Here is a 22799-nt window from a genome sequence, read left to right as displayed (position 1 = left end):
CTGCAGCATAACCCCCCTGTCTGACTGCTGGATAGCTTTGTAATTAATCAACCCAACCTTAACGATTAACCTGCTTTACAATGCACCTGTTTTTCAGCTACATTGCTCTGTCATAATAATATTCCTAAAACTGTCTTTGCCTGCTGTTATAGACTGAATGTTGGTGTTCCTCCCCAAATTCATATGTTAAAGCCCTAACCCCCAAAGTGATGGTATTTGGAAATGAGGTCTTTGGGAGTTAATTAGGGTTAAACTGAGGTCATGAGATTGGGGCCCTCATGATGGGATTAGTGCCCTTATAAGAGACATCAGAGAGTTTACTCTCTCTCTCTCCGCCAGGTGAGGAAACAGCAAAAAGGTGACTGCTGTCTACAAGCCAGGAAGAGAGCTCTCACCAGGACCTGACCATGCTGGCACCCTGATCTCGGACTCCAGCCTCCAGAACTGTGAGAAGATAAATGTCTGTTGTTCAAGCCACCCAGTCTGTGGTATTTTGTTATGGCAGACAAAGCAGACTAAGACACATGCTAACCAGATAAAATCTTATGCTTAGAGAGAAACAAACGGGATTTATACAACTAGAAATATTACAAACTCAGCAGTGAGATTTCAGAGGAAGTGTCCTAAAGCAGAGACAACCAAGAAAGACTCAGAGCACTTTCACAGCTGAATCACACTAAACGAAGACAGGCATCATGCTGCATGGCCAGCACTCATGTCAAGAGCACGTTTCTCCCCCCAGATGAGAGACCAAGTCCTTAGGCTTGCCGTGTCAGGTACACAAGAAGGAAAGTAAAAAACGGAGATGAGGAAAAATAAACATTTTAAGAAGGAAGTTTCAGGGGCTGGCCTGGTGGCGTAGTGGTTAAGTTTCTGTGCTCTGCTTTGGTGGCCCGGGGTTCGCAGGTTCGGATCCCAGGCGCGGACCTACACACAGCTCATCAAGCCGTGCTGCAGAGCGACCCACACACAAAATGGGGGGAGACGGGCACAGACGTCAGCTCAGGGACAAGCTTCCTCAACAACAAGAGGAAGATGGGCACAGACGTTAGCTCAGGGACAACCTTCCTCAACAACAAGAGGAAGATGGGCACAGACGTTAGCTCAGGGACAACCTTCCTCAAACAACAAGAGGAAGATTGGCAACAGATGTTAGCTCAGGGACAACCTTCCTCAACCAAAAAACAAGAATGAAGTTTCTTAAATATTAAGTGTCTAATGAAAATACTTAGATGACATGTATTTAAGAAACAGAAACAGCTATAGTTTCAAACTCGCTGTAAAATATATTTTAAAATAATCTTATGTTTCCTAATGACAATACCCACAAATATACAATTCAGTAAATTTTAGAACTGTATCAGGTATATATAGTAAATTTATGAAACATTAACTTATATTAGGTAAATATACTAAAAATACTCTTGAATTAGAGAACTTTGGTTTTACTTTTCTCCAAAGTTTCATTTAAATCAATCTCAGGAGTATTGGCTCTCAGGCCTACGCAGGTGCCATTGTCCTCAACATTCCCCTCCTTGACAACAGAACTCAGATTTTTAGTAGGACACATATGCTTGAAATAAAGAACAAAATTTCCTTTGCGTAGTATATATAGCCACATAAATATGTTCTAGTCAAAGAAAAGTATGAGAAAGTGTTTTGTGAGACTTCTAAGTATGCTATACAAAGAGAGGTGACACAACTTGAAATGGTCTCTTACTTACTATTCTGCCTCTTAACAGCCCAGAATATGGATATCACGGCTGGAGTTCCAGTAACCATCTTAAATAAAGAGGTCACTGAAAATTGGAGCTATTACATACCCTCTTCAGTGGATTAATGTAAATTTTAGTGTAAAACAGCTGATCATCATCATTATCCTGGAGATTCCACTGTTGAACTATACGGTTGATATACGGAGCATAACCAATAAATCCTGCAATACAACAGAGACAGAAGAGAGGATTTAGTATTCAAAGACCAAAACTCGTATCTGCGTTAATTCCATTGACCAGTTGCATAGAGCTATAAAGCCATTAGGCCAAATCCTTAGGCTGGAATTTCACAGCTCACCAAGAGAGAAATATGAGTTTGAGTGTCCTTTGTTTTATATATAAACTATAATAGGGTGAACCTGACTATGAATTGCAAATCAAAGACTCTTTGAATAAACACATTCCCAAAATTAATTGACACAAGAACGGAACTAATATTTTCCACGGTTCCTAAGGGAAAAAGACTTACTAGGAAAAGAATAGAATAAGACAGAAGAATTTTCTTTCTGACCTTCTAAAATGCTCTTCTTGAATCCTTCATAGAGGATTCACTGTTTCTGAAAAAAGAAAATCTCTACTACAGTGGTTTTAATGTCAGTGCCAGAGACGCTAACACAATCAAAGGAATGTTGGATTTGTCATTGACTGCAAACATCCCAAAGAAATTTTATATCTAGGACATTTTGGGAATTTTTCCTTTACTTGAGGTAGTCATTACTGTGCCTGCTAAAGCATTTTCTGGCTAGGTTTTGTGTGTCACAGTCTGGAGAAAGGAAGTCTAAAATTGGATTGTTCCCCTTGGCCTCAGAGCATAAGCATTAAATTTGCCAGTAACAGTTGTCTATAAAAGACACAGACAACAGGATCATTTTTCCCCTGTTTGAGTCTTCCTCCGAATTTCAGAAATGCAGCCCAGCTGTGCTGTTTCAATGACATGCAATACTTTTAAAGGGACCAATTTTACTCCTGTGAAATGAAAGGAAACTTACATTTTTATCCTCAAAATTAAAATTTTCTCATAGGAATAAAAGAATTAAAAGAAATAGGTCCAGGACTATTACTGTTGCCTAGAGAAAATAAGACAAAATGAACATGACTACATCAATCACTGTTCATTTCTGTTATTTTTGCCAAATAGAAAAATCCTAAAACACTGAAAAATAATGCACTTTTTAATTTCTATGACCAATCTTTTGCAATTAAAAATAGATCCAAATAGTGACACATGACTTTTCCCAATGGTTTATATTATTGTTTTTCAAAAATTATGTTTCCTCATCCTTTTTATAAATCTCACACAGCCTATAAAAATGAAAAGGAATTACATCTATTTTCATAGTATGTGATATATATTTTATATAATTTATATTTTTCTATTAAACTGCCATATTATTTCAAAACAATAAAGTTTCTAATATTCTTAAATTTTCCTCATAAGGAAACAAGTTTACTCTCCACGATAAAGATTTTTTTAAACTAAATGGTACACCCACAAATAAAACTCATGTCCTCTAAATCTATCACTCATGAAATTACATAAACTTTTATTGACTATATTTAAATTTTCTACCATCTCTTTAATTATTTTGACTACAGAAAGCATAAGCATGAGGTTTTGATGTCCTTGTATGATCTCTTTCCCACGTATAAACACCTTTTCCTTAATTAAACTCGCTCATAAAGGCAATCATTGGTAGGTTTTTGCTGTTTTCATAGTACTATGCATCCAGCTGAAATTTAGATTGCTGAGTAGATATATTACTACCTAGATGAATTTACCTAAGCTATTTCACTATGCATGTCACGTTTGGAAAAATTAATAAATATAAAATAAAACTTATCGCAGAGTTCCACAGCTAAACGGTTTTTAAACTACCTAGGACTTAGGATAAGTTAAAAAAAATCAGCCATGTGTGACTGACGGCCTGACAGTTTGGAGGCAGAAGCAGCACCAGTTCACAGTTCAATCCAGCACTTGTCTGTGCTCAGACAGAGAAGTCCAGAGCGGGCAGCCCTCCCAGGCAGAGGCATTGCCAGTGCATGACCTGGAAATCTAAGAGGGGGAGACCGCTAAGACAATGAGGGCACAGTGCCCAATACGAGAAACCTTAGGCTCTGATTTGAACACCGAAATGAAATCCAAAGGTGGTGGATAGATGAGGAAAAAATAAAATGGTCAAGAGATCCCAAAAACCATGAACTGTAGATACATTGCGATGGAGAGGAAAAGTGAGCTAAAACTAGGCAGTACAAACCAGAAGCTATGGTTTCAGAAGTGCAATATTCACATGGGCTGACAAAGTTCCAAGGCACAACTCTGGGAATGGGATGCTGAAATAAAGTGCAGGTGAACAGAGCTGGGATTGAGGCACCTCACTGAGAAAGTAAATTACTTGCTGAAGGTTTCATTGCCATAAGTGGCTGAGCAAAGCCTAGGATCCAGACATGCTATGCTGCTACTTCAGGGAGCACTTATTTGAACTAGCCTGAGCAGTATCAGTGATATACATGGAAATCACCCAAAAAAATCTGTTTTCCCAGTGTGGCTTGCAATTTCCACCCAACTTGTTTCTCTCACATTTCCCCCATCCTATTTGGTTATGTCTTCTGACCATATGTTTACATTAATCTCAGTCTAGGGAAAACATTTTGGAGACATAATAACATCCAAAGTCAAACTGTATTTTACTTTTTGAAGGGAGGGGGGAAATGTGATAATTTGTTATTTTAATCCATGGTGGCATAGCTAATGCAGCACTTTAAGTATACCCAGATACTTAATATTGAATCTTTTTGACTAGTGATTGCAAGACAAATCATTCATTACTCCAATATATTTAAAATATAGATAAAATTAAGTAATGCCTATTTTTTAAAGCGACATGATTGCAGATTGCACTTTTTCCTAAGTAAGGGAACTTACTAAATCTATTATTCTATAGACAGAAAATTCTCAATTAAACTATAATCAGAAGACACAAATCCATGCTGTTTTTCCTTTAACAACTGAATGTCTTTAGAGAAGTCACTTAAATTTGGGGGACATGGGTTTTCTCACTTATAATGTGGAAACAATTAACACAGTGCCTATTGTTAAGAGCATCACATGGCATAATATATGGGAAAATGCTTTGTCAACTATAAGATGCAATGTGGATTTTAAACTGATACAATTTTTCCACAGTAGTAAGAAGATAATGGTTATTTAAAACTTCATTCTACAATTATACATACAAAAAAAGGTTGTTTCATCAATATTTATAATTTACTATGACTTGCATTAAACTTTTCTGCCAGTATCTTACCTACCTCCCGAATTCAGGTAGCGTTTCCCAATATGCACGATGGGATACTTGTCTGTCAGTTTTTTATCTGGCCACAGAATTCCATCTGCTGCAAAGACCACTTTATGGTTTGACTTTTGGAACTTTTTTAGAACTTCTTCTGGACCACCAGCAAATATGACATCAAAGCTGTTTAATGAGGGAACAAAGAAGTTTTAAAATATACCTGTCTGAATTTAAGCACATAAACCAAGAAACAGTTTCTAATAAAATTCAGAATTTAGACTCCAACACAGATTAATAGCAACTATTTACACAGTACACCAAACAAGTTTCCCTCAACTTAAATTATATAGACTGTATTAAATTATTAGTGTTTACATTACATTGGCAAGTGAAGTCCAAATAAAAGACAGCTTTTTTTTAGTATTAGTCTTAAAATTTTTTTCAATAATCACTTATTCCCCAAAATCAAAATTCTAAAACAGTGTTTAAATGTTGAAAAGTCAGTAACTTGCTATATAACTTAATACAGACACAATCATTGACAGAAGTTGACACTGTAACTGCCTAATGTTTCAATTTAATTTGTATCCATCTATTATAATTTCTGAAGATTTCATTATCTTTGACAAAGTGTGTTCAACTACTAAATGTCATCAATATAAATTTATATTTGAATCACTATTTAGCCTGAAATCCTAAAATAAAAGTATATAGACAAAAACATCTTTAAATGAGCTTTAATTGAGCTTTAAAGCTCAATAAATTTGAAAAAAAGAATTGTAAAAATTGACACTATAATTTAATGTCTATAGTTTCATTGATTTTTCTAGCGACTTCACTCTTCATAGTTCATTCACAGAATCACAATGACTTAACAAAATATAAAGTGGAAAAGCCACTACCTAGTATGTTTCCACTCTGCAATACATTCTCTATTCTTGCTACAACCACAAATTCTTTTGCATCTTTTTTTTTTTTACATCAGAGTACCTCAAGGACCAAGGGTTTCCCAAGATGATAATTTAATGACTTAACAGCCAGGTGGCAAACAATAAAAGCAAACGAATGCTCCTGAATTCAGCACCAGGTCTTCCTAATAGTCCACAGTCCCGATGCACAGCTGTGATATCTGAATGGAGGAGTAAGGAGGCTGCTCTCCATGCCTTTCCCAGGCAGACTTGCTCTTGAGGAACTTGTTAATACGCTAGGATAGTAGTAATGCATCAGGCAACATTTAATTGCTTTCTATATATGAAGTATTTTATCAAAATAAAACACACTATTGCTCATCTCTATAAAAGTGAAACAAGTAGGGGCTGGCCCGGTGGTGTAGTGGTTAAGTTCCCACGCTCTGCTTCAGCGGCAGGGGGTTCGCAGGTTCGGATCCCAGGCGTGGACCTATGCACTGCTTCTCAAGCCATACTGTGGCAGGCATCCCACATATAAAGTAGAGGAAGATGGGCACAGATGTTAGCCCAGGGCCAATCTTCCTCAGCAAAAAGAGGAGGATTGGCAACGGATTTTAGCTCAGGGCTAATCTTCCTCACCAAAAAAAAAAAAAGTTAAGGGGCTGGCCCAGTGGTGCAAGCAGTTAAGTGCATGCACTTCGCTGCAGCAGCCCAGGGTTTGCCGGTTCGGATTCCGGGCGCACACCGACGCACTGCTTGGCAGACCATGCTGTGGCGGCATCCCATATAAAGTGGAGGAAGATGGGCACGGATGTTAGCCCAGTGCCAGTCTTCCTCAGCAAAAAAAGAGGAGGATTGGCAGATGTTAGCACAGGACTGATCTCCTCACAATAAAAAAAAAGAAAAAATGAAATTGTTTAAAATTACTTTAACAAGAATAGTGTAAGTTCATAGTTGTGGCAGAGATGCTAACTGACCCCCATGTACATTGCCACACCTTTATTTTAATAATGGAATCCCCCCTGTTAACTGGGCACATGGCCATCCTGCTAAAGACTACTCTGGAGCTACATGTGGCCACACGACTAAGTCTGTCCAATGGTGTGCTCCTGTAATCTCTGTCTGTCCTGGGCTTTAAAAAGGAAGTTGTCTGCCCTCTGCTTCCTCTCTTTCTTTCTCCTTCATGGTGAACGACACTTTATGAGTAAAAAATACTTGATATACACACCCTCATCAAAAAAAAAAAAAAAAAACATGAAGATTAAAATGGTGCTGATGTACAACTAAATTCAGTAATTGTGCCTAGCCAATTTTTTTAAAAAAAGGGTTGGGATCAAAAAGATAGACTATTTCTTTTTATTTTAAATTGTTCTAGAGGGTTTAAATTTTATCATTTGTTTTTATTTCAGTTACAAAAATAACACTTCAAAATTAAAACATATCTGTACAGATACACTTTGGTACATAGTTTTTTCTCTTTTCCAAGATCAATAGGCAAGAAACTGTTAATACTACGAATAACATAATCATAAAGTGATCAGGGCATACAATTTGAAGTCTGCCAATTGGGTTTCTAATTCCAGCTCTGCCACTTGCTATCTGAGTAACCTTAGACAAGTTAGTTACTTAAACTCTTTATGCTTCAGTTTATGTATAAAATGGGGGAGAAAGTAGTACCTATCTCATCAAGTTATTGTAAAAAACTTAAAAATTAAGAACAATATATGGCACATTGTAAGCACTCGATAAAGTTAACAAAAATTAACGTTATTGCTACTAGAAGACAGGGACTACTAGAAGATAGGGACTAAAGAAAGGGGAGAGGCAGGAGGAAAACTCCCTCTTAAGTTTAAAACAATCTGTAGTTTAAAATAATCTTATTTTTAGCCAGATACACATATGTTTTAAGATAAATTTTAAATCAGAATAAACTTTTTCTGACTAAAACCTCAAACAAACTTTTCCCTTCTTGTTTATTTAAAAAACTGAATTAATCTCACTTCACAAAATAATTTTTACAAAAATATATCAAGTTTCTCTTTTTCTTATAAACAAGTACAACTGATTTCCTCAGTATGACTTTAGATTTCTGCCTCCTAAGATAATCCTATCTTTTCTAACAGAGGATTTTCCTCAAGACTACTAGTTGTTGACAAAATTTTTTTAATATTGAAGATTGGGAAATAAGACTAGCTTCATGGGTAATTGAGCCATGAGGGGATGAGGCAAATAAACCAAACTCTCTGAGACAGAGGCTACCAGGCAAGTAGCAGACGAACCCCAACACACTGTCTAGAGATAGAAAAAAAGAGCTTATTATGTCAGAGAATCATATGATTGCAGACTTGGGCCAAACTGATTCAGAAATTTTCCAGGTAGCATCACGTATTCAAAGTCGTAAATGCACATTTGGAAAGTGAATGTTTTCTGTCTTTGTAACCCTAGGGAAGGACACAGCTGCTACAGAGTATATCTCAAACTATTAATAGAGGTCAACAGCTCAAAAAGGAGGAGTTGTGGCAACTTTTACTTTTATAATTTAGTATTTTATAAGCATGCATTACCTTTATAACAAAAAGCAATTATTTTAAAGCAAAATGTAAAGGCAAAAATTATCTTCACATAATCCAAATGAGAATTTGACTTTGAATAAAAATCTAAGGTCGCTGAAAGTTTCCCATTTTATTCTAGTGCCATTGTTATTTCTGTATTTAAGTACTTTGGAAAAGTTCTTTGAACCAATTTAAAACTTTTCAAAGGTCAAGAAAGTTTTTCTACTTAAAATTACTTTGGCCACAACAACCAAATAGTCAAATTTTTTCAAATATGCACAACAGTCATAAAAATAATTCTCATAAGAATTCGATCCATTTAAAGATGACAAATAAAATAAAATTTTCCACTGTTAACTGTGGTAAATATTCCTGGGTCCTGCAAAAACCATAAGGTTCCCCCTTATGTAGTCACACTGAATCCTCTACCAGACCTATGTCAGTGTTCTATCTCCAGCAGGTCATTTAAACTTTTACAAGCGTTTGTCCTTCTGTGTTCCGTGTTTTTGTGGCACCACCAACCATACAGTCACCCAAGCTGAAATCTTGCATTCAGCCTTGCTTGCTCCGTTTCCATGGTCTCTCTCATCGAATCTTTCACCAAACCCTATTGATTCCATCTATGTGATCTATTTAGCATTCAAATCCTCTTCACTCCCACTAGAAGACACTGGATAAGATTAATTCAAAAACCCTACAAGCCTCCACATTACTTATCCCCTCCTCACTTCTTTTTGTGTGTGTGTGTGAGGAAGATCAGCCCTGAGCTAACATCTGCTAATCCTCTTCTTTTTGGTGAGGAAGACTGGCCCTGTGCTAACATCCATGCCCACCTTCCTCTACTTTATATGGGACGCCACCAGAGAATGGCTTGACAAGTGGTGCGTTGGTGCACGCCCGGGATCCAAACCCTGGGCCGCCAAAGCAGAGTGCGCGCACTTAACTGCTGCACCACGGGGCATCCCCCCTTCCCCCCACTTCTACTAAGGACTGTCTGACAAACTCTCCTGAAAACCATTCTATGCTGGTGTCCAGACTGGATCAGTGGTCCTCAACTATGGTCTAAAGCAGGACTCAGCAAACATTTACAATCTAGCCTTTTACAGAAAATACTTCAGGCTTTGAGGGTAATACGGTCTCTGTCACAACTCAGCTCTGCTGTTGTGGTGCCAAAGCAGCCATAGGCTAAACGTAAACAAATGAGCACAGTTGTATTCCAATAAAACTATTTACAAAACCAGGCAGTGGGCTGGACCACAGTATACCAACCACTGGCCTACAGAATAAAGTCTAAATGAATCACCCTCACATTAACAACTTTCCATTAAACAGCTTATTCTGAAGCCAAACTGAATTATTTGATCTGTCATCTGCGTCTTTACTCAGGATGCTTCATCCGTTTAGCACATCTTTTCCCAGTCAGATCCAAACCATTCACCTTCAAGGCCCATTTTGAATGTTAACTCCTCTACAAACCTCACTTGATCAACATAAATATAAAGACTGTTTCCTTCCTCTTAACTCCCATAGCTCTTTTCCTCTCCCCTTTCATGGAGCATTTTATTTTCTGCTCTTCATGCTGGGAGTGCCTATCTCACAGGAGACTGCATATTCATCCCTCACAAGCCAGATCCACGTCTTGATTCATCTGTGAATTCCCCTAGCCTTGTATTTTGAAGACAGTCAACAAATACTTGCTGAACAAATGAATGAATAAATGAATCCCAAGTCTCAATAAGAAGTAAAAGGTACAAGTAGCCAGAACAGAAAGCAACAGAAGTGTTCCTTAATTTTTTTTATTTGTTCCTCCCCAATCCAACACTCTCTTCACCGTCACTGATATAAACTTAAGCCAAAAGTTATAATCATCCAAACTATTAGCAGCTATTGTTTAAAAGCTTCAAGTCTAATGAAACTGAAGCACACAAGTAGCAACACACCTGATAATTCTGTCTTTAATCATGTCTTCACCTTAAATAGATATCTATATTTCCATAGATAATTAATACCACAAACTAATACTATGGAATCCCCCCCAAAAAAAACAGGTGAAATGTCCACCCAGTCGAATTTGCAGAATAAATTACAATAAAATCACAGTGGAAATGATTAAATTTATTGTAGAAATTATGGAAGAAAAGGAAGAAATTAGCTCGTATAAAGTGGGTACTATTTTAAAAACTAAATATTACTAGAGGAGGACTTTCCTCCAAATAGTTTATAATTTTTTCCTGAATACAGAATTCTCACTGAGGCCGGGTAGAGGTAGGAGTCACTGCGTCACTGCCTAGCTGGAGGGTCATTTTCTCCAGACAGTTTTCTGAGGGTAGCCTGGTGCTGGAGTTAGCAGAGAGGACCTAGCAGAGAAGGGCAGCCAAGGAGAGAACGATGGCCAAACAGCCAATGGCTCAAGCTGCTGGCTATCTGTGGACCATGAGTCACCATCACTTACTGTTTCTGGGCCAGTCTCTTTATTTATAAAATAAAGTAGCAGATGGTTAATTTCAAATAAAAACCTTCCTCTAGTTTTAAAATGATAGTTAGGTTTGATCTCTGCAACATTAGTACTTTCAAATCTGACATATACTTAGTGCACAGTAGTATTCATAGAGTCAATGAAGAAATAAAGAAACTGTTTTTTTTAATCCCCAGCATTTATTTTTACGTAGCTACAATATGCCAAACACAACATATACAAAGCTATGGATAGACAAATGTACCCAGAAGGCAAGATTTCTGTCCAGTCAGCACCCCTCCATCCAGCCACATCAGCTAGCACCATATTTTGCACATAACAGATACTTAATACATGTTTACTCAAAAGAACAAAATTCAAGGAGTAGCTGATCTGTTTTGGGAAATATATATATATATACACACACACACACATATGTATAAATGTGTATATGTACACACACACATAAAATCATAAAATATTCAGACAAATTAACGCCATGCAAGAGGACCACGTATCAGTCCAGACATATATATAAACACTCAATGCTGCTTTTGTATGCAGTCTGCTTATTCCTCATCCCAACACCCCACTAATACACTCAGCAAATATTAACAGGAACACCTGAACAATCTGAAAAAATAAACGTCACTCATTTCCTACATACTTTCTAAACATATTTCACACTATTCTGTATGAGGCAGAAGGCAGTGTGGTATACTTAAGTGACAGCTAACGATTTCAATTTTTCCTCCAAAAAAAAGGAAAAAGAAAAAAGCAATACAGAAATAAAGAACTCTGATGTGTTTGGCTTTCCTTCATACTAATGTAATGAAATGTTGTCTGCTGCTAATGACTAGGTTCTTTGTGTGTCTGCACACTTAAATTGTCATCACTGCCAGGAAGTAGGAGTCCATCAAATAAATCTGCCATAGTTAGTTAAAATTATAGCCATTGTACTTGAAAAGCTTTGCTTTCAGAAAATTTTTACTCTGTCTTCTGAATAAACTATGTAAGACAGTATAAAATAAAGGCATACTGGGTATGTAACCTGAGTTATGGGAGGTATAAAATATTTATTTTGAAGAATATAAATAGGATAGGATCCGGTCACCTATAGAATTAATACACATAAATTACATTTCTTACAACAATAGCAACAAAATCATAAAAATATTTTCACAATTAGAAAAATTACCCAATAAAACATAATATTTCACAATTTTCTAAGTAAATGATTCTAAAGAGATTATGCCAACATTCAAGTTTTTTGAAGACATACATTTTTCTTCCAAATTAGGTTTGTTCAGTTTTGTTTGCAGAATTAGTATACTATGCAAATTCCTTGAAGGTGGGATCTACATTTCTTTCTTTTTCTGTAGTGTTAAATTCTATGCCTGGGTCACAGTTTGTGCTCAAGACATGTATACTGAACGCACAGTGAAAAATCTGCTCACCCATCTCACATTTTCAGCAAAATTATATATAATTAGAAGCCAAAAGAAACAAACATTGGCTGACATGAAAGATCAGAAGCAACAGCATCATTTTCACGGTTTCTAATCAAAATCCAATTGTTTTAATAATTTCAATCTTTGAAATTTAGAAAATTTCAATGCTTTCCGGCCTTTACAAGTCATTTTATGTCTCCAAATGAATGAAGAAAAACAATCTATTTTGTGCGTGTGTAAGAAAGATCAGCCCTGAGCTAACATCTGCCAATCCTCCTCTTTTTGCTGAGGAAGACCGGCCTTGGGCTAACATCTGTGCCTATCTTCCTCCACTTTATATGGGACGCCGCCACAGCATGGCTTGACAAGCAGTGCGATGGTGCACGCCCAGGATCCGAACCTCGGGCCGCCAAAGCGGAGGTGTGCACTTAACCACTGCGCCACCACACCGGCCCCGATAAAACAATCTTTAAAAATAGTTTCAAAGCATCCACCATGTTTCTCCCTCTTGCAAGATCTGTTTCTCCCTCTTTTAATGCAATTTACTGTTACCTAATAGTTACTGGTTCCTTACTATTCACCCTGACAATATGCAAATCAGATACAGCCCTCTGCTTCACCGTCTGGAATATACAAACAATAACAATTCAAGGTGATAAGTGAATACAAGCCAGCAATATACAATCAAAATGATAAGGCACACACGCTAACAGCAGAGATTTGTGTGACTCAGAGTATCCCTCAGTTTCTGGCCGGGGTTTATTTATCCTGGATCAATCTCCCAAACCAGGGCCACCTAGAAAACTACTAAAATAATGGCTTCACTTTACATTCATCTTAATTCTATATCAACTTTTGCATTGTAACACTGACTACCATTTGAGTTTTTTAAATTCAGTCTTCCTTACTGCTACCATTAGTTAGCAAGAGCCTATAAACTGCAAAGTCAATTCCTTTATCTCACCTCAAAGTCATATAGTTAATCATCTTTAAACAAATAACGAACCTGGGAGTTTCTACCTACCAGAATCCTTGGGTAGATATTTTCATAGAGGAAATGTTCCTTTTGGTCAGGCCAATAACCACCACTGAATATGTCTTTCAAATTTTTCATATATTGGGAGACTTTCAAAATAAGCACACTTGCATCCTGATTAATGGCATTATATTCAATGCCACCTAAAAATGTAAATTTCTGCTCAGTCCAAATTCAAACTCAATTAATTGCACTGACTTTATTTCTAACTAATTTTCTTCTAAAGAATTTTCTTAAGTCTAAAAGAAAAAGAATATGGGCTGGCCTAGTGGCGCAGTGGTTAAGTGTGCACGCTCCGCTTCAGTGGCCCGGGGTTCGCAGGTTCGGATCCCAAGCAAGGACCTATGCAACGCTTATCAAGCCATGCTGTGGCAGACTCCCATGCACAAAACAGAGGAAGGTGGGCACAGATGTTAGCTCAGGGCTAATCTTCCTCAGCAAAAAGAGGAAGATAGGCAACAGATGTTAGCTCAGGGCCAATCTTCTTCACCAAAAAAAAAGAAAGAAAGAAAGAAAAAGAATAAAACAAAGTTGTTTTTTTTTTTATCTGATACCCAAAAGTTTTCCAAAACATGCTTATTTTAGGGTCTGGACTCTGCTGGTTTATATTTTACCATACCCAGCACAGAAGAAGCTTGTGAGGGTATTCAGTATGCATCTAATTTACTCGCAATAACACAAACACTTTTTGTTACATATCAGCCTACATATTATTCTTAAAAATAAAAAAAAACTGGTCACTATATAACAACAATTAGGTCTGACCAACTGTCTTCAATGTGACTAAAGTAAAAGAAATACACGCTTTACAAGCTAATTCTAAAAGTAATGCAAAGTATCTTATTATAAAATTCAAATGCTCAGTTACCTTGATGAAGGTGAATTATAAAATCATTATGGAATAATTTTTCTCCATAAGGGAATCTGCAGCTATCAAGTTACAATATTTGTCCCCAAAATCTTTATGAGCTTATTTCAAAAGAACTCATTATACTTCCCCCATTAAAAGTCATCAAATTTATTATATTGACAGGTAGTTGCTCTAATCAAGGGGAGATTGTCAGCTTTACAAATTATCTTAATTGCAATAAAACACATACATACTCACACGCTGCAGTAAGAAATAACTTGAAAAAAAGTTTGTGGTATTTTCTCATATGGAGAGCTTCAGTTTTCATTTTGTTTGGAGAAGAACTCAAACCCTTGCCAAATACTTATTTTTATCTAAATTAAATATGATAAATCTTACCTTACAGAGTATATTTATAAACAACCAGTCTCTAATTTTAAATGTTCATCCAAAAGTCAGTTTAGAATACATATTCTCATGGAAGCAATGTTATAAAATTGTTTCCAAACTAATTCACAAAGGCCTCCCTAAATGAGCACAAGGGCTCATTTTGGGGTACTGGAACTGTTCAGAAATTGAGTAGTGATGATAATTGCACAACTCTGTAAATTTACTAAAAATTATTGAACTTTATACTTAAAATGAGTGTACGTCATGGTATACAAATTATACCTCTATAAAACTGTTTTTAAAAAAGCCTATCTAGGGCCGGCCCCATGGCTTAGTGGTTAAGTGCACGCACTCCGCTGCTAGCGGCCCAGGTTTGGATCCTGGGCATGCACTGACACACCGCTTCTCCGGCCATGCTGAGGCTGCGTCCCACATACAGCAACTAGAAGGCTGTGCAACTATGACATACAACTATCTACTGGGGCTTTGAGGGGAAAAAATAAATAAATAAAAATTTTTTTAAAAAAGCCTATCTAAACCATTAAGTCCATAAATCTTTGTATTTTTTTATATACTAGTAACCTATGTATCCATAAAACTAATTATTACAGTTGAATTGTCCTTAAAAAAAAATCACATAAGAAATAGGAATTTGTTTGATTTATGAAAATTAATATATTCTCAATTCTAGCCTTGACCAGAGGTAAGCTTAATTAGGAGATTAGCAATTTTGTTACAGACGGGGTATCCTATTTCAAATAATTTATAAACAGTCTAATTCATTTCTCTCAGACCTTAGATTACCCACAATTTTCAACTGTATTGATCATTCTGTACACAATAGTTTTTTAAAGGGGTATTGTTTAAAAACACATAGGAGGAGAAAAAAGCTCTCATTTGCCCATCCCTCTTTACCTTGGTTACTTTCTCATCACCCCTAGGTTTTTCCAGGAGGAAAGAGGTGGATGATAATGGAGAAAATGTTAATGTTTCTTCTTAAACAAGGGCTTGGCTGAGTTAGGCATGCACATTTTCAGTTAGCTGACTGTTCTTACAGAGGAAGTTGTCAGAAAGTTTGTCTGTTTGGGTCACAGATATATCTCAAACACTAACAGTGCCCGGCACACTGGGCCTTCCATTAAAATTTTATGCTGTCTTTTTTGTCAAGCTGAGTCTTAAAGTATCATCTAAATAAACAAACGCAATCTCAAGTAGTCTTCTGATATCTCACAGTGTCCCTTTTCTCATTAGAAACAAAGGTGGCCCCTTCTTAAACCAGTTTCTCCCAAGGCTAAATCTTAGATGGGGGGTGAAGGAGGGGGAACAGGATTGGAGGGTAAAGCTAGAGGGAAAGAAGTTTTTCCCAAAACACAAACAGAGGCTTGGGAATCTAAAACCATTACTGAGTCATATGTGGTAACTTTTACAAGGAGAATTTGCCTCAAAGCCAAAATCAAAATGTACATGTGGCAAGTTCAAGTTGGCCACAATGGTTGTTTGAAATTCACAGTAATTTTAAACCAAAACATACTCATTACTTAATCTAAACAGTTACTATGAGATTTCTACTCTTTTTCCAAGGATAAAAAATATATACATAATAATAAATTCTGTAGAAAAATCCCCAGTACACAAGCTAACACCAGCTATACCACCTCTCATGCTGCAAGAATAGGGAATTATAAGCAGAACTTTATTTTTTTCCTAGGAGACATTATGGAAATTCTTAAGACACAAGTATATGGACCCCTGCAAAACTTTTAAGTGTTGATGGCACTGGGACTTCATTATGTCTATTTTCACTTCAAAATTTATGCCTTTCTTATTTACACATTTGCACAAAAAGCATTGCTCTTATTTCCATCTGCAATAATCTGTGGGTATGAATTTTCAAATCGAGGGAGAGATATAAAGAAACTTTCCCAAGTTAGAGGAGAAAATGCTAGGGGATTTAAAATGAGCAATCAATGACCAAAACAAAAAAATTAAAAGAAAGTACAGAAATGGAGGAAAGAAGATGGCAACCACTAATAATTCATGACAACTTGACATCATTAAAAACATGTAAGAAAAAAGTAAAAAAGACAGTGGACACTCCAAATTAAGTAGAAGGAAAGTGAAGTCATAGACAAAAAGATATTTATTGGAAAGGTTTCTTCTCTTTTAATAAACATAGGTTTTATTTCTCATTTATAATGTTACATGATCTAGTTCCTCCTGGTTGACCAGAAACCCTTGAGTTACTATCCTCAAAGAAAAGCTCAACATGATTTTTGCTCCACCTCAAGTCAAGATTAAAAGATGAATTTTACAAAAATGTTAGCTCATGCTGTGTTTTCTGATTGGAGTTTATGGTAACTCATCAAATTTGATCATATTACATAACTATGTCAGGCCATGGTTTTATAATTATGAGTAAAATCCACTTTTTAAAACAATCATTCCTTGTGAATAAAATAATTTCATATATAACCTACAAATATGAATGTCAACTCTTTTTTAAAATCATTTAATATGGACTTAAAAATCCATGGGTTATTCCTCTTACCATTCAGTAAACAAGACAACCAGATCCTCTTGATCGGCATAATGTTCCATGACTTCTTTCATTAATCTCACTTTTTGGCCCCCTCCAATACTATTAATTCCGTCCCCACCTTTCCACTGTTCTCCTTGACCAAGGACCTATAAATGAAATCAACATTTTATCACTGAGCAACACTCAAATTATGAGAGTATCATAAACACTGGAAGTCATCAGCAACGTGCACAGTATTACACAGTAACCACTCTTTGTTTCACTAAATCACGATGCTAGACAGGAAAACCTGACGCCTAGGTCAGGTCATAATTCTTCAATGTTATCCACCCATAAAATGCCACCTCTCAATTTTACCATTTCAGAAGCAGAGTCTAATCCAAGGAGGTCGGGGGTTAGGGGGACCACAGAAAGTATTTCTCATATCTTATGTTCCATTTGTTCAGACTAAAATGAAAAAGAAAATGAAGAAACCTTCCATAATACTTCCCAATCTGGCAGGAAATCAGTGTGATGAACACTGAAAGCCCTTGAAGCTCAGTGACTCCTGGACGGGGCCCTTAAGTGATTTTCCTACTGAACCAAATGGGTTGTTCAGGGAAACAAAGAGGGCATGAGGTCAAACATCACCTTATAAATCTTAAATTTACATTACTCTCAAAAGCTTTATAATAATTTATCAATGCAAGAAATTGCCTAAGACAATTAATTGTTCTCTGTTCTCATCCCTGTTTGCCTTAGCCTCACAGCTGCCTCCTGAGCGGAAGTGCGTGTTGACCCCCCTGGCTGTGAGGGAGCAGGAAGTGTGCCCCATTCTGCCACACACACACCTGGGACCTCATTTTCATCAAAACAAAGTCTGAAGTTCCTAAAACAATGATCTACTAGGAGATTTGTGAAATTAAGGAGGAATGAAATTAAAAATAAATACAAAAAAGGATAAAATAAAGTTAGAAAATAGTTATTATCAGTTTCAACTTTATTTAACACTGAGCCAAACATAAACCTGGCTGGCAAAGTCTGTGGGGCTCCCAGCCTCCGATCTCCAGTTATCACTTCATCACCACCTATCCTGAAGGTTGGGGGTAAATGCTGGCCAAGAAAACTCTAGCTGATATGCATCTGGATTCATACTGGGGCTATCTAGTAGAATTATTAGTTTTTGCCCTAAAAAGTGGCCTCCTCTGGCCCTGAGATTTGTTAACTTCCATTCCACAACCTTTGCAGACCTCTCCAACACTGGCAGTGGTACCAGGCCCACCGTACCTGGGAGCCTACTGGTTGCAGTGCACTATGTTACACTCTAGTCTCTCTTTTCTTTCCCCTAAATCAGTGTGTCCAACTTCAGAATGCAACCGAATCACATGGAGGGCTTGTTGAAGCAGACTGCTGGGTCCTGCTCCCAGAGTTTGTGGCTCAGCAGGCCTGAGGTGGGGCCGGAGAATCTTCATTTCTAACTATTTCCCAGATGATGGTCAAGCGGGTGGTCTGGGGTCCAGACTTTGAGAATGACTGCATTTCATAATGGGAAGACAGCAGGGGGATCAAAAACTCTATAGTCAGCCAAATGGGGCTGGGGTCTAAGATTTGACACTTTATAGCTATGTGCCCTGGGGCAAGTTTTGCTCACCCATAAACAAAGTAACATCTACCTTTCATGGTTTATATAATGAATCAACAGCATACCAAATAAGAAGGTCCTAACACAGTGCCTCCCACATAAGAAACATTCCACCATCTCCCCAGTCTGAACGCTAAAGATCTCCCTCATTGGATTTCAGCATTATTTTACCCTGATTTTTCTGTTGCTTCCATAGTGCTTCCTATCAGTGCATACAACTACATTTCTCCTCTATCCTAAAAAATTTCTCATTTATCCTGCATTAAACATCTGGTTGTTAACACTAGATCTCTTTTCCAGCAAAGCTCAGCCTCTCTAATAGCTGTTCTATATTAACATCTGTATCTAGTCTTCCAGTGGTTATATAGCGAATACCACCTTCTTTCCACAGTAGATACCAGACTACCTCAGTTTTTCCCCAGGCCAGACAATACTCTCCTCTCCTTTTAAGTTTTTTTTTTTTTGTAAATGTGTTAAGTTTGTTTGTTTGTTTGTTTTCCTACCTGGGATACCTCCCTATTCTCTTATTTGTAGAAAAGACCTGACTGACAGATCCTTATTTCTATAAAAAATAAATAAGTAAATAAAAAAGGCAGGCCTTTCACAGCTCAGTTTACTAGTTCTACCAAATCCCACAGATTTCCTCTGATTGTTTATCAGTGAGATATTCTCCTGGAGATGTGTCTTCTAAAACCCTTTTATACTTTTATAATGTTCCCCAGTTCCTCTAAAACAAACAAACAACAGGAAAAGCAACTCTCAATAATGCGACAGAAAGGGTATCCCCTTCACTGTCCTGTTCCCAATTCTCTGTAAACAAAGAAACAGAAAAAAATTCTTCAAAGTCAATGAAAAAAATTACTGTCAAATCCTAATTATGTCATGCTTGTACATGATTCCCCAAAAGAAATATAAATATAAATATATATATAAACATATTTTTCTGTTCTTTTACAGAACATGTTCATACAAAGCATTAGCAAATATTAAGAAATTATTGTCTGAGTGGTAGAGTACTAATAAGGCCAAAATGTATCTTTAAAACAATCAAGTATATATAAACTAACAGCAGTCATGTACCCAAATTCCATCTTCCATCTGTGGACTGCAGATTGAATTGTTATTGTTATTATTGTTAAGAAAAATGTACTTTAGGTACATATTCTAACCTCTCCATGAATTAAAAGATACACCATACCTTCACAGTATAATTGAAGTATTTGGCTGACTGCATAAATCGATGGAATCCATCAGTTTCTTTTGTTGCTACAGTTATGACTAATAATTTACCTGCAAAGACAGAAGGGAATAACATAAGATGGTTTACCCAGAGGTTACACGCTCCCACTTTACAACTCACCATAGTGATCAGAGACCTCATTAAACCCATGGGAATGCTCTGGTTTGCTGATCTTCATAAAGCTAAACAAAGAGCTGTGGAAAACATAGGCAATTCAACTTGGTTATACTACTGCCAAATGATGAACCATCAAATGATAAATCATTTTAATGGTAAGAAAGTGTTTTAATATTTAAGGAATAGCATGCCCTCAACAAATCAATTCAACACTAAGAGAAACGCTTCCATAAAATGCACAGTTTTTATCTGTAAAGACAGAGATCGCCCTATACATTATCTAATCAACCAGCTTCATTGTCACCTATAAGTCATCACTGATTTATTACACAGTAAGGGCCTGAAGCACATTATATTCATCAAAATGCTAACATGTACAAAAAAAAGATCCAATCATGAGACTGATCCTAATTCTTTAAAATAAATTATGATGAATTGGGAGCAAATATTTAGAAACAGAATCTTAGTTTTTTCTTCCTATCAATGAATTTTTGTAATGAAAAATCTTAAAACCCACATCATTTACATCACCTGCAGTGCTTTGTTTTCTCTTTAACGAATTATCCAAAGAACTTGAAAACACCAATGTGTAAAGATACATGCACACCCATGTTCATTGCAGCGTTATTCACAATAGCCAAGACTTGGAAGCAACCTAAGTGCCCATCAAGGGACGAATGGATAAAGAAGATGTGGTATATATACACAATGGAATACTACTCAGCCATAAGAAACGATGAAATCCAGCCATTTGTGACAACATGGATGGACACTGAGGGTATTATGCTAAGTGAAATAAGTCAGAGGGAGAAGGTCAAATACCATATGATTTCCTTCATTAAGTAGTAGATAGTAACAACAATAAACAAACACATAGAGACAGAGATTGGATTGGTGGTTACCAGAGGGGAAGGGGGGAGGGAGCAGGGTGAAAGGGATAATTTGGCACATGTGTGTGGTGATGGGTTGTAATTAGTATTTGGGTGGTGAACATGATGTAGTCTATGCAGAAATAGAAGTATAATGATGTACACCTGAAATTTATACAATGTTATAAACCAATGTTACTGCAATAAACAAAAGATAAAAAATAAATAAATAAATAAAAGGAGCCAAAATTAGCACTGCCCTAGTAAACACACAGCTTTTAGTCATGATTTTATGATGGACTACTATTTTCAAACCAACATAACACCACTTCTTAGCAGAAGTAGGCAGGTTTCAGGTATCATTTCAAAATATCTATAGAAGCTATTAAGGAAATGCTTATCAGGAAAAGGCATGTTGAAAAATGCATAAAACAAATAAGCACATCAGCAAATGCCACAAGCGCTGGGGTATTTTTTCAACTTGAGGATATACGAGGACACATGGACTAAGAAAGCAAAACTAACATCTTTTCAACATTCTAGGCAATGAGCTATATCATTTGATTCTCACTTTCCTGTTACCAATAAGAAAGAATTCAGAAGGTGTTTAAGTGTCCACTAAGCAATAGACAATCATTGGAAATAGCATTAATGCATTATAGAAATCAATTAGAAACAATTTCATATGAATCAAAGTAATTATCCATCAAATTATGAAAATAATTAAAACAATAAAATATAAATAAGTACAGTATACATAAAGAAATAACAAATTCAAACATTCATCAGTCAGCCAAAAAAAGGAAAATATCTCCATGAAGATAAATACCAACATTCTTAGACTGTTTTCCTGGAGGGAGGTATTTCTCCCATAATTTTTACTACTATAAGAAACAAATATTCAAAGAAAAACAAATGATTTTCATACAGTTGTCAGGTCCCAGGTAAACATATTTTGAGTATTTTTCCAATTAATTATTCTCTTTTAAAAACAAAATTTCATCTGTAAAGTTTCAAACAGGTCTTAACCAATTAAGAAAATGTGACATGTCACCATTACCAATAAATTTTGAAATAAGTATACCAGATTTTATTTTATAAGAGTAAAGAGCATACTTTTTTTTCCTCCCCAAAGCGCCAGTACATCTATATCCTAGTTGAAAGTCCTTCTAGTTCTTCTATGTAAGCCATTGCCACAGCATGGCTACTGATAGACGGGTGGTGTGGTTCCACAACCAGGAAGCAAATCCGGGCTGCCGAAGCAGTGAGAGCACCAAACTTGAACCACCAGGCCATTAGGGCTGGCTCGAGAGCATACTTTTTAAAATTTCTTTTCTCTGTAAGAAAATGACTATATTTAAAGATAGCTTTCTTTCTTAGCTTTTCCTACATAAATCATAAGAATTAGCTAGAAGTTTAGATTTTGACTGGATGAATTTTTACACTTACCATTTCCAGTATAAAATTAACAGGGAGGATTTCATCATCCTTCACAGGAAAAGTAATGTTGGCTGGCCAGACCCTGGGGTAGACAGAAATGTTACCTAATCCAGTGACTCAGAAGGCAAAACTAAAAACGTGTAGTCTGACTCTGTCTGGCAATCTTATGCCAAATAAGGACTCCGGTGGTTTCACTACCATTGCTAATTACAAAAAACCAACACCAAATAATAAGTAATTTTGTTAAAGGAAGGTATGTTTAACAA

General features: G+C 36.5%; 1 protein-coding gene across 4 annotated transcripts in view; it reads right to left on the bottom strand.

Annotated features, from left to right (window-relative positions):
• The window catches only part of PLOD2 (procollagen-lysine,2-oxoglutarate 5-dioxygenase 2), a 91617-nt gene that overhangs the window by 32696 nt on the left and 36122 nt on the right, over positions 1-22799 (bottom strand). For all 4 annotated transcript variants that reach the window (XM_058551331.1, XM_058551347.1, XM_058551341.1 and 1 more), the window contains exons 2-5: positions 20066-20157; positions 17256-17392; positions 5085-5248; positions 1824-1936 (exon numbers count right to left, since the gene is read on the bottom strand). In XM_058551331.1, coding sequence (XP_058407314.1) covers positions 1824-1936; positions 5085-5248; positions 17256-17392; positions 20066-20157 — 506 coding nt within the window. The remainder of the gene's footprint in view (positions 1-1823; positions 1937-5084; positions 5249-17255; positions 17393-20065; positions 20158-22799) is intronic.

The sequence above is a fragment of the Diceros bicornis genome, chromosome 2, assembly GCF_020826845.1.
Source record: "Diceros bicornis minor isolate mBicDic1 chromosome 2, mDicBic1.mat.cur, whole genome shotgun sequence".
NCBI lineage: Eukaryota > Metazoa > Chordata > Mammalia > Perissodactyla > Rhinocerotidae > Diceros > Diceros bicornis.
This window is presented reverse-complemented; position numbering and strand designations above follow the sequence as displayed.